The sequence below is a fragment of the Cupressus sempervirens genome, chromosome 6 (genome assembly GCF_028749045.1).
Source record: "Cupressus sempervirens isolate cs-2001-9-10 chromosome 6, ASM2874904v1, whole genome shotgun sequence".
NCBI classification, from domain to species: domain Eukaryota; kingdom Viridiplantae; phylum Streptophyta; class Pinopsida; order Cupressales; family Cupressaceae; genus Cupressus; species Cupressus sempervirens.
In genome coordinates this window covers 400,872,151-400,886,155 of record NC_143123.1, presented here as the reverse complement: position 1 = coordinate 400,886,155, position 14,005 = coordinate 400,872,151, and the positions used below count along the sequence as shown (strand labels likewise).

The window sequence follows — 14,005 nt, the reverse complement described above, 5'->3', positions numbered from 1 at the left end:
AAAGACTTATTGTATTTTGGATGATTTAAAATTATGGTTTCTAAGTATTTTTACTTTTGGTCGCGATTTTCTAAAATAATTAAAGATTCAACAAGATTTTACAAAATTTTCATACGACAAAAGAAAAGAAAAAGGCTCATAAAATTAAATTGTCCTATTTTGAAAAAAAATCGCCAATACAAATTAATTTTTTCCCCTAAAATAATGTTGGATTCTCCACAATTTTATCACAACCTCCCCCCACCACTCTCTTTGTACATCTCTCTCTCTATACACACACACACACACACACACACACTTCATGTCTCACGCTCAATCTCTTCTCTCACTCTCTCTCACATGTCTTAACTTTCAAAGTTTGACTTTACTTATAAACCTTCTTTTAATTGTAGCTTTGAAGGTTTGACTTAGCTTGTAAAATTTGACTTCATTTCTAAAGTTCAACCTTATTGCTAAAACTTGATGAAATATCTAACTATTTTGTCTTTCTTTTTAAATTTGTTCTAATTTAATAGTCTTAATTTTAATTACATTATCAAAGTTTAATTAAATTAATCAATGTTACTTTAATTTAATTATTTGAAAATAATTAAATATCCATATAAATAAGGAGTGGCTCGTTGCAGTTCTAGTGATGTTAAATTATTTTTCTTAGTGCATAAGGGTGACTACACTAACAATCTCATGTAGGCTCAAGCCATTTCGTATGCTATGGAGCAGTGTTATTTGCGGAGATGGCGCAAGATTATCTGGGAGTCTGACTCCCAAGTGGTGGTGAACTTGCTTTCCTTGCAGAAGCTTGAGGATGTTAGTCGGCAGCTGGCCACTGTTGTTAATCATATTCTTTTCTTTTGTGCCTCTTTTGAGTTCATTAGGTTTACTTACATTCCTCGTGAATGGAACAGAGCTACTGATTGTTTGGCCAAATGGGCCTCTAGTCATGCTCTGAGCTGGAATATTATGGATAGAGGGCAGCTTCCCTTTGAGATGGTGCAAGAATTTGATGAACTTGTTGCTTAGGATAGAGCTCCTTGTTGAGCTCTCCTTGTTGTAATCCTTTTTGTTCTAATAAATTTTTACCACTCTTTTGCCAAATCATGAATCAAACTTTGATTGATAGAGAGTACAATTTAAGTCATGTCTATTATTAACTTCAAATAAAAGATAAATTTACAATTTAGAAAATCTTGTGTACAAAGATTTGAAAATAAAATTGTATGTTTTTGTTGCAATTTATAATTTAAGAATTTAAATAATTTGATTTTACTAATTAAACAATTATATATCTAAAAAATAAAGTCTCTACAAAATAAGACTTTCGTACAGACTTCATTCAACAACTCGGGGGATGGCTTCCGCAGGTCAAAAAGTGGAAGGCATCATTACCAATATCTAAAGATTGCTGAGAGTCCCAAATGAAACGCAAGGAACGGAACTCTAACGCTAATTCTCTGGCGGCTCTGGGGTTGTGGCTGAACCACTTGTGATGTTGGAGGAAAGAGGACCTGCTGCCAGAAAACACAAGGACATGATCTTGAGATCAATGAGTTTTCAATTCGCAATCATTTTCCTTCGGGTTATTGTCCCACATGCCATTTGGGCTGGTTTAAAATAATTCCCTTTTGAAATTTTGAATTCTCAGTCGTTGGGCTATAGTCACATGAGGAATGAGCAATCATGTGGCTTGTACTTCACTCTCAATTTCCAAAATAGCCTCGGGTGCATGTTTCATCATTTACACTTTTTTTTAAAGTATTTTAAGCGGGGATAATAATTAGCCACGGGATATGTTTGAGACATATAGATCATGAACAACAAATGTTGAAAATTTCAGCGCAATCTATTGTGTTTTCAATTTTTCCAATTTTGATCAAGATACATTTTGTCTGAGGATAGCCGACATCCTAATAATTAACCCTATCATTTCATAAACATTTTTGGATTAAAAAATTGATATAGATTATGAAGAACAAATGTTGAAAATTTCAGCGCAATCTATTGATATGATATGATATGATAGATTTTAATGACGTCCACGAGACTAAAGTAATCTATGGGACCCATGCAATCGCCCTCCCGAGTCAGGAGCCAAACTAGTCAGTTGCAAAGTTTTGGTTAACTTGTCTCTTCTTCTCTGAATTTTGATAATCAACTCCGCTGTTCTCTTCACTTGATCTTCCTCAAATAAATAGTTGAAGTCCTTGTTCTGCAGAATTTTTGTATAATCAGATCTGATGTCGTTGTAAGCCAAGCATTCCATGACAAAGTGTTGCTCTGTCTCCACTGTTCCCATATTGCAAAATAAACATGTTCTGTCTGCCCACTCTTCCTTTGGAACTTGCCATCTACCAGTTTCACATCGCAGTTGATGTGAACTAGTTCTAATTTGTGCCATCAACATTTTTGCTTTCCAGTTAATAGGTGCCCTTATATAGGCCTTTTCATCATGACTAGAAGTGGGATTAAATTCTTTAATGTAATAAGATTTTTTCCTCCCTATGTGTCTTGTCCACAGAATATTGCGAAATTTTTCATTGACAAACTTTTTTATTTCTTTAATGTTATCCGGGCAAGCTTGGATGTTGATATCCCATTTTTGCATCCATTTGTCATTTTGTTTCATCCATGTGCTTTTCCGCCTCTCAAGTTTTTCCTCTATTACCAACTTGGGCCAACGATGTGTTTCTAGACCTTGAGTTTTCTTTAAATAGCTTAGCATTCGGGTCAATGCGACGGCTTCTATTGTGTTTTCAATTTTTCTAATTTTGATCAAGATACATTTTGTCTGGAGGATAGCCGACATCCTAATAATTATCCCTATCATTTCATAAACATTTTTAGATTAAAAAATTGATATAATAGCATGGGAAGCCATCTTTAAAATGATGGACAACTTGCACATGTAGGAGGTCCGTTTGAAGAGAGAAATGAACAATGACATTTCTTGTTATAATAATGTCAGTCTTTTACTAGAAAATTGTGAGCGTAGTTTTACTATTATTTCCTTGCTTAGTTTCTCGCTGCTTTATATTTTGTACCCAAATAACCCTCATTCCGTCTCTGTTAACACGGCTTCTTCGGAGTTGCATGCCATGGGTGGTGATAGGCTTCATGTTGCACCAGACAAAATCAACGATGTCTATAGAAATGAACCTATGGTGTGGTTCGTCAATAAGAAGGAGAGATTGTACCATTTATGGAGAACATGACTGGGTTTGATGAGAATCTCTCTCATCATTTTGTATCTTTGGAGTGTTTTATTATCATCACCTGGCATTCTTTAATCCTCCACAATCAAGACTTGATTCACATCCCTTTCTTTTGGTCCATTATTTGTGGAGCAATGTAAAAAGAAGTTGGTCAGGCTAAGAGTGGTAGGTAGAAAAATTCAATCCTCCATCAAGATTTCATATACCACCTATATGACTTTCACCTTGCACTTTGCCCTCAGCGGTCAATTGTTGTCCAGCCAGCCACTGTTGCTCCTTCTCTGCCGTTGGTTGTTCCTCTGCCTGGGGCTAGCATTTTACCTATGTCTGGGCTTGGTGGAAACATTTTCATTTTCTAATGAGGGTAGAAAATGGAAAAATACTAGCAAGACTCTGGATATTGCGAGTGTGAACCCGTTCTTCCATCCCAATGACAACCAGTCAAGAGACGCGGGGGTTTCAACCGCGAGAAAAGTGTGTGCAATTGTAATGAAATATTTTACTTTCGAATGACACTTTGAGTGTTTTTTAATGAAATATTTTACTTTGGAATGACACTTTGGAGTGGCTTATTATTAGCATCTGACATTCCTTAATCACCTCTACAATTGAGACTTGAGTTCCATCTCTTTCTTTCTGACCCATTCTTTGGGAAGCAATGTTAACGAAATTGTTGCGGCTAAAAGTGGTGAGAAGAAATATATAATCCTCCATCAGAGATTGATATAACAATTGTGTAACTTTCAACTTGTACTTTGCCCTCCGTAGCCAATTTTTGTCAAGTCGGCCCCTGTTGCTCCTTCACTGGCTTTGGTTGCTCCTCCTCTGCTTGAGGCTAGCACGCATTTTACCTATGTCTAGGCTTGGTAAAAGATGTTGCCTCAAAACCCCCTTCTTAGAGCTTCTCAAGGACCTCATAACAATCCTAGGAGGAAAGAGTTGAAATGTATAGTTGACTCGAGCTCTAAGGACTCAGAAGATACTGAGAGCAATGAGGAGGAAGAGGATATTGACAATGTCGATTCCTCCTCTCATATCTCTGAAAGTCTGAAGAATAATACCCATCCCTGATCCAAATGCAGAGGTAAAATCCACTCCTCCCTCTCCTCCACGTGTGAAAGAGAGTATTATCTTAGAGGAGGTTCCAATTGAGGAGATTTTCAATGAGACGAAGGTTCTGGGGTCTCTGATTGGAAAGACTGCTCCCCCTCTCTTCCGTGTGTGAAAGAGAATATTATCTTAGAGGAGGTTCCTATTGACGAGATTTTCAGTGAGCCAAAGATTCTGGGTGCTCCCCCTCTCTTCCATGTGTGAAAGAGAATATTATCTTAGAGGAGGTTCCTATTGAGGAGATTTTCAGTGAGCCGAAGATTCTGGGGGTCTGATTGGAAAGATCAATTCTGACATTGTAGGTTTTAATGATGCTCCGCCGAGTTTGAGGACTGAAGTTGATATAAAAAGAGGTTGTATGAGGTCAACCGTTTCACCCTCAAGGTCATGCATAGTTCAACTACCACTCTTTGCCTTTTGCAGGAAAAGGTGGATGGTGAGAAGGTAGCAGAGGAAGATGACTAAAAGAAACTTTTTAATTTCCCGACTGAAGGATGGGCCAGGGTGTTGCTGTCCAAGACCCCTACTGCAAAGAAAAATTAAGGCGTGTTGCTAGTTTTTTGGTTTTTCGGTTTATATTTGGCCTATTGGACCTTACATTAAATTTTTAATATAGTTTCTATCTTGTTAAATACTTGGGGTTGAATAGCCCTGCGTGGCTAGGCTTATAGACTTATATGTTGTTTATTAATTTTTCTGATATAGGTAATATTTCTAGTACTGCTATTTGGTGTTACCTTCATAGATGCTGGATTATTTTTGACAGAGGTAAGCATAGGTTGTTGTCTATCTGCCTACTGTTACTGTTAATGTGGTGTTAATAATAATCTGCTTACAATCCATCTGAGCCCTTGCACTATAAGACAACGACCTTATTTTGTTGTTCATATAAAAGCAAGCTAGACGTTTTTCTCCTCTTTGTATTTATTTCTTTACTTTTGCTGTTCTAATAGTATAGCAGCTCTATTTTTTAATAAAAATGTACAGTAGAAAGTGGAAAGAGAAGATGATTAAAACAAAGGCCATATCAACCATTTCAGGCAATAAAATGCTTTCATTTACTTTGATTTCTTTACTCTGCAACTTAAGCTGATTTAATATGTTGTCAGAATCGACGCATTTGCATTTCATGGTCATATTTATACAAGGGAAACCATGAGTGAACATGTTCCAGCAAGGACATTACGGTGTGTTTCCCTACATACTCATGCTCTTTATAGAGGAGAATAGTTCTCTACCTCAAAAAATAGAACCTGGCATTAAACATACATCAGTCACATCTTTTGGGCTCTGGTGTTTTGGGCTCTGGCTCTTGATGGTGCAGGAATGCAATCAAATTAATCACCACTCTTGGAAGAAACCCATTGAAATGTGCTCTTTATAAACATGTCTGTCTTCCCCAAATTGTCTGCTGAGTCGAGCATTTCAGTCTGTTCGCTGTAGTCCTGCATATCAAACATAGAAGTTCAGTAAAACATTAAAATGAAACGTCCAACTGAATTTCTTTTATATGCTGATTGGAACCATTGCAATGTGAAAACTTCAATGATTTTGGTGCGTGATTGGTATCTGAACAATCAAAACTACCCTTTTTAAGAGCATTAAATCCTGAGCTAAAACTTGAAATTTACATCCGCCATCCCCTAGTGGGACACATTAAATTTGAAATCTAATTTTGCAGGTCACATTCATAGACAGCCATCTTTTATTTTTTAAGCTGAGTTCTATGGTGATCCCGTACCCCATCCCTTTCGCAAATATATAACTTTAACATTTAATTAATAGAAAAGAGACTATTCATCAAAAAAAAATATTATCTATCTGAATCAAATATGATGGTAATAATATAATCTACACTCTCACAACAAACACGGGATTTACAAATAATTATCAGAAAAATTCTGAGGGCGCAAATCTTGCAGGTGTATGAAGGAAAGAAATATAACTACAACCAATGGCATGTTTGGGAAAAAGGCTATTATTTTTTGAGAGAATCTGATGAAACCCAACTCCCAATTGGAAATGGTATCCTTGATTATGCACGATTTTGAATTAAAGAGCCAAACAAAATTTGAGTGTTTGGTGAACCTGCTTAATTTTTGGGTTTGACTGGTTTGGGGCTTAAGGATTTACTATGGAGTACAGTTTTTATGAGAACGGTAATTTAGTTATAGGATTATTTAGTAAGGAAATAGAAGCTTGTTAGATTGGAATGTCTTAGGAACTGAAAACTGAAAATTGCTTTCACTCACTTCTTGATATTTTGCCAATATATGAAATTCAGTTTTTTTCGAGCTGTGGAACTTAGAGCTTTACAATGGTCCACACTATCAATCCATAGAACCCCTTTGCTAATAAAAGATCCTAAATATCACACTGTAAAGCATTCAAATTATATACCAATATGTACAATTAAAACTTAAAGGCAAGAGAAGTTACCCTCCGATGATGGTTGAAGCAGCACCAAATGCAGAGGTACATTGTTGGGAGGAAGGTCCAAAGCCAATGGAAACAACTTTCCTGTGAAAGGATGATATGCACACACAATGATGTCATCAAGCCCACTCTCTTCCTCCAGCTTTACTTTCAAGCTGTACATGTCATTTCCCTTGAAGATGAAACAAGGCCACTCATACCCATCTTTTATGTTTCCATTATCCTCACCAACTGCATAATAGATAACTCTTCCACTCCCGCTCCCACTCTGGCTTGTTAAACTCAGCCTACTGGATAGTGATGTTAATGGAGATGGGCTTGACTGTAGAAATGTCATGAAAACCCTTAGTTAGATTTGTAACTCTCAATCAAATAACAAAGCTAGAAAGTAAAAGCGTTGCAAGGCTTGAAATTTTTTTCACTTAATTTTTTGAAGTTTTAATACTGTTATTAATTATTTATTAAAATTCTGTTTATACAAATACTTTCCATAAAAACTCTTAGAAATACATTTGTCAGACAATTATCAGTTCTTTTTGAATGATTGTACTAGAAATTATATATAAAGATTAAAGAATCATAATTTTAAATTATATTTATTTAAAAACTATCTCTACACTAACAAAAATTAATAAAATCATAATTTTAAATTATATTTATTTAGAAACGATCTCTACACTAATTTTTTTTTAATAAAAATCAATTACGAAAGACTAAGATTCATAAACTGAAAAATGCATACTAAGTATCTTTTTGAAATTTGAACTTATCACAATGAAAACTCGATAATATTATTTTAAAAATGCCCTTTCACAAAAACTGAAAAACAACTCCAAACAATTTTGGAAAAAGCAAGTTGGATTGATTTGGAATGGTATTTGGACGGGTTTAGGATTATAAAATTCTTCATTAGGCAAACCAAAAAAAAAAGCCTGGTGCATAAATGATGTGAAGCATAAAATTGGGGTTTCAATCTTAAGATTCTCTCTCAAACAAACATATAACTCTATAATGCTTTTAATATTGAAAAAAATCAAAATATGAGCTGTCCAGTGAACAACTGGTTAATTTTTCCAGATCGAATGTAGCAAGCTCTGCTACTATTTTTTCCAATTTAAACGTGTGACGCAATTGATAATTGATCCATGATTCCTCCATCTCTATGAATCAAATCAAATAAACTGTCAAAATCGTTTCGAAATGTTTAGATGTTTTGTTGAGGGAGGAAACTACCCAAAGACCAATTGCCCTAATAACAGACGAGTGCTTTACAATGGTAAGTTACAGTAAAATCAACTGCTTCATGGAAGACCAACGCCAGCCGATCAGTTGGCCAATCAGATTGGCCTACAATTATTGCAAGAAAAACACCCCAGAACAAGATCTTTTCATCTATTTGCAAAATTGTATACCCCATCACACTTAAGAAATGAAAAAGATGCAATTGAGATGAATAGAGTAAACCCTCAATTCAACAATATGAAGATCAAGAAAACTGGGATGCAATTATGATGGGTAGGGTAAACCCTCAATTCACTATATGAATATGTGTATGCACTATAACACTGAGAAAAGAAGAGAAATAAAGCTTAACTAAAGGAAAATTGGAATGCAATTGAGATGTTGAAGGTAAACCCAGAAATGGTACTGGAATATTTAACCCCCTTTAAACAGAAAAAATTATAGGTTATCAGTACAAGTCCTAGGCGAAAAAGAACCTGTGCTTTCTAACCAGTTAATGGAACCCTTGCGGCTTCCTTGATTTGAAAGGTAGATAGGGTATGACTAGATAAGGCTGATAAATGATATATTCATGAGAGATTGTAAATATATATCTTGAAAACACATATATCTAAATAAACATAAATGAGGACGCGGTTTATAACAGACCTCTGCCAAAGAACCACTCCGAGAGATTGTGTGTGTATATGTTACTTCAACCTCCCAGAAAACCCAATATTGCGTAATTGTTCTGCGAGGAACATCATGGGTTACTCTGTTCTTCCAAGGTTTAGTGAACCCATTTGCACGCAGATAACTCCCATATTTCGTTTTAAGAAGTATATGATAATCTCCTTCCTTGATCGGTTCCCATTCAACGGAAGAATCCGAGCTTGAGGCAGGCAGAGTCTGTAAAACCTTCTTTCCCGTCCATCCCAGCAGAAATGGCATCTCTGTTGCCGTCAAGTAACGGTTATAAGAGCTCTTCAATCTGATTTTAGACTGCCCTTCGACGAATTCGACCTCCCAATTTGCATTTCTGTCAGCTCCATTTCTGGTTTGATTTACAATGTTTTGATCATCTCCCGCACAAAGATATTTGTCATGGTGGCTCCGAAGTCTCACATACTTTGCCCCCTCAAATGACTCCATTTCTACTTTCTGCTTCAAAACAGAAATAAAACATATTGGGCCGCTGGTTATCTGTGATTTAACAGAAGAATTGAGGTGGGAGTGAATAGAAGATTCTCCGCACAGCAGGAGTTTCCAGGAATGGGAGTATATCTTTGCGCCGTTTCAAAGCCTCATTTTTTCCACCAATATGCTGACGTGGCATATTGTTTGTGGGCCGACATCCGCGCGTGGCCTAAGGGAGTCGTCGTGTAGCGCGTGTTTCATACGGCCAAGCTTGCCTGATTCGGCTTGTCATTACAAGGAAAAACACCATAGATGTGACCAACAACCTTTTTATGTTTTTATGCAAGAAAATAGGGGTAATTTAGTGGATTGATAAAAGTGATAATTTAGAGTGATTAATATATAAATAGTTTATGTTGATGTTGAGCGCTTGTAAAATATTAAAATATTGTTGTTGTTGTTGTTTTATGTTTTTCTAGTGAATTTATTTTTTTTAAATCAGAGTTGTACCTATTTTAGTAAATGAGGATGATTACTATGTGATATGATGTAGTAACATGAATGGTTTCATACTCGCATTACTAGTTTGGGATGTTTTGTGACATATTACTTTCATGTTGCAATAGTTTCATTGTTGTTGTGGTGGTTTTGAAGTTGACCCTATATTCTTATCAAGACTTCTTTATCAACTTTGTGCAAAATGAGAATTATTCTCGCCTAGCAGTTCCTTAAGATTCGTTTCACCTCTTACACCTCTAATATTGTCCCATCATGCTATATATGTAAGATATAGTCCAATGTGAGAGGAATATCTTCAACATACAAAAAAATATTCAAGACAACGAGTTCACTTAGAGTTATTCAACTATCAAAGCTTTGTTCATTAGCCATCCTCTATAGCCTCACTATGTTTAAGTTTTTTGTCATCACACCCTCATCTCATACTTAGTCTTAACAATTTAATTATTTTTATTTACAAAATTGTACTGATATTTATCCTACTAATCTAGTTACCATGCAGCTTTATTGTCATCATTAACATTCATTTCTAATCTAGCTTATCCTCTTCAAGAAATCATTCATTTATAATCATGGAGCAAGGGAATAGCAAGGTAAATGATCTCTAAGGATGATAGCAAATCTATATAAGATAATTTGCATGCTTCAACTTACTCCTAAGTTTCGACACTCAATTCATTGGTCATGATTATCTATTCTAGCCATAAAGAATCAATTTAGTATAAGTTATCAAATAGTCAAATAAGATTATAAGTAGATTTGTTATATGTTATATAGTTTTAATGTTAGTTCTAATTTCTACATTTTCTTTTAAGTCTTATAATATTAAATGTTATAATAAATCAACATGTCTATTACATTCTCACATACATAATCAAATCAAATTAGTCAAACAAATTATTGAGAATTTGCAAATCTACATGCATTTGATGCTCACAAATAATCAATCATAAGCCAATTAAACAAAAAAAATTGAAACCAATCAAACAAAAAGCTAACCCCTTGAGTATTTCAACAAATTTAAACTAGAAAAGGTGATCAATATGAGTGTATCATTATTTATCCACTATGGAAACCTCATACACACTTGCAAATCATTCAGTCAATCATAACCAATTCCTGTATATCATTATCTCAATACATTGGCACCCCCGACTATCTTTGGAATTCAAAGAAATGATTTTTTTATATCCATGCAACGCATTCAAGACTCATTGAGCTGCTACTTTTTATCCTTCTAAATACTAATCCTTATTGTAAGCTTACTATACATTACTCTTATGTCATTTCAACATATTTATACACACAAGAATATTGAGGAAACCCACAATAAAATCTTGGTATAGATTGTTCGAGTTTGAGTAAATGGTTTGCAAATATTTAATAATTAAATTGATTCCTAACATGCAAGAATAAATATTTCAAATATCTCAAGAACAACTCTTGACATGCAACTTTGACAATATTTGGAGCAACATTACAAGATTTCACAAATGGTCAAATCATTTTCCAAACACATCAACCTACTCATCTACTCACCAAACAAACTTCCCTAGTCAACAAGTAAGGATTATTTGAGAGATCTAACTTTTGGGATTCCTCGTGTATAATGTTCAAGGCTTAATCTTCATTATTTGATTTGAGATATCAAGGAAACCTTGACATCTTTCTCTATCATGACTTAGAGAAGTTGTATAAGTTTATTTTGGTGAATAGAATGCCCATTTTGGCACATGCATAATTTGAGATTCCAACATCAAATATTTTCTTTTGAATATTTTGAGCATGTGCATAAATTCATGTAAATCACCAATTGCAAAGAAATTTTGAAAAAACATTATGCTATATCCCAACAACATCACTTTTACTTGTTTATTATATCATATTTTATGCAATCTCTCATATTTTGGGCATCTCCTCAAGAGCATGTAAAACTTATGGCATCAACTAGCTTGTCATCATCCACCATTAAGCCTACTATTAATGTACTTGTATATACTAAGATAATTCTACTTGTCTAGAATCTAATCCAAGGAGATATTTATAAAACCCACCTTCTCTACTATGAAAACAACACACTATACATTTATTCACAACCAAAAAAATAATTACAACATATCGCCTATCTCTTTCAATATCAATTGTCCATTCTTACCTTAAAATTGTTTAGAGAAAATTGATCCAAAGTTGTTCTTGTGACGAATGTGAAAAGTAAGATTAAGAACTTAAGAGTGGAAATGGACTAAATTAAGGGTCTGCATGGTAGTTGTTTACTCCAATCAATTTGATAGGCTAAATAGAGGTTCGTCATAAAATCCTTCTACGACAACTTTAGTATCATGATCATTTTACTCATGATATGAGCTTAGGAGATTGTGGAAAATATTATATCATAAAATCAAGAGTTAGCTTAACTAGAACATTATAAAACCTTACATAAGTACTAAAAAAATTAGCATATCAAGACATGCATGACCATTATTTGACTTCCCCAAATCTTTCTAAACAAAAATGGAAAAATATATGTCATGTAAAAGGACGACTTGCCAAGGCACGAGGAGATGGAACATTCTAAGCACAAAGAGTTTCGAGGAAGGGGAGTTTCCAAGTGAGATTTTTATGGCAGCTAGCTGACGTGGCGTATCATTTGGTAGGGTCAACAAATACAATAAGCGCGTGGACAAGAATAATTACTTAGCGAGTGGCTTTATACGACCAACATTGCTCAATTTGACTTCCTCGAGTCAATTTGTCCTAGCACTTATATAACGCTAGTTTTTTTGGTGTGTATTATTTTTATAAGTCAATTTGTTATTTGAGAAAGAATATTTTTGATTTATTAAAAATAGATGAAGAATTAGTATAAGTATATTATTATTTAATTGGTTCATTTCATTTGGAGTGTATGCATTCATCTTTTTAACAAACACTCCAATCTTTTACATATATAAATGAATTTTATTTATTTATAAATTATTCTAAATTTTTATATTCCATTTGTCATTGACTTTATGCACATAACATAAAATAATGTGTGTCAATGAGTATTTACATTTTTTTAATGAAGTATATAATTGAAACAATCTAATTTGATGGTTTTAGCAAATTTTATAATGCATATTAGATGAATTGACAATTAAGTTTGATTTTTAAGATTTATTATCATTATAATCTTGATTGCTAGATATTAGTTTATTTCTTAATTGCATAGATTATTGTACAAGTGTTAAGAAAATCTTCTAGTAATTCTCTCATCTTTAGTGCACTCCATATAGTAAATCTAATTACAAATAATTTGCACTCTTCCTTCATTGTACCACCATGACATTTTCATGTCATTCATTTTTTTACTTTGTAAATATTAGTAGCATCTTGATTTTTGCATTTAAATATGTCACAATTTATGTATCTTGACTTGTCAACATTCACAACTTTGGAAAGTTGTCATTATCTAAAAAGAAATTTGTTATGTAATGCCTACCCCTACTTGACTTTTCTTATTGTAATGTCACATTCTTTTAAGCCGATTTTCTGATTGTGTTTATTATTGCTAGTACTTAGTCATCGTATTTGATCATTTGTCATTTCATACTTAGTTGAATATATGTGTTGAGTTACTTTAGTACTAGTTATTTCAATTATTTCATGATTATTTCGATGATGATATATATGTTCATTTAGTGATTTTTAGTTATTTCATTGATGTTAGTTAGATGAATGATTTTTATGCAGTTTCTATGGATACTTACCCCATACTTGCATCTGTATGATGTGCATGTATGTTTTCTTTATGTTTGACATTTCTGATGTGGTTGAAGAAGGGAGTTGTAGTCACCTCCTAGTCAGGATCTACATGATGAACCACTTCTTGCCATTGTCTATTCTGTTTAGAATATTGTGTTTGTACATGCATGGATTTTATGCAGATTGCAAGTACCACATATCGACTTCCTTGAATTGCCAAGATAAGCATACCCTATCGCAATATTTCAATGGTATAAGTGGGGAGATAACTCTTGAGTCCAAATCCTAAACCCTAAGCCAATTGTTCTAGAAAATAGGACACGTATCTGAGTTAGTTTCACCTTTCCAAATTCATCAAGTGGCATGAATTCATGATTCTAACCCTTGAGTTTAATTGTTGTCCTGTGTCTTCAGTTGAGTTATCGTATTTGGTTTTGTGGCTCTGTTGTGATTTTTTGTTATAATTCAACCAAATTAAAAGATAATTTAATTATTTAATTTAATGGAAAATTTATAAAGAAATTTGATATTTAATTATATTTAATTAATTGAGAAATTAATTAAATAAAAGAATTAAATTTAAAGATTTTATTAAAGTTCTATTTTTGATGTATTTATATTTATTTAAT

At 33.8% G+C, this 14,005-nt stretch overlaps 1 protein-coding gene across 1 annotated transcript; it reads right to left on the bottom strand.

Annotated features, from left to right (window-relative positions):
• Positions 1-5,353: 5,353 nt before the first annotated feature.
• LOC149552752 (uncharacterized) lies at positions 5,354-9,231 on the bottom strand. The gene is made up of 3 exons (XM_089788296.1): positions 8,646-9,231; positions 6,759-7,077; positions 5,354-5,764 (listed from the first exon to the last, which is right to left on the bottom strand). Exons 1-3 carry the CDS (start codon positions 9,126-9,128, stop codon positions 5,745-5,747), a joined length of 822 nt encoding a protein of 273 aa, XP_089644422.1. The 5' UTR covers positions 9,129-9,231; the 3' UTR covers positions 5,354-5,744.
• Positions 9,232-14,005: the final 4,774 nt, after the last annotated feature.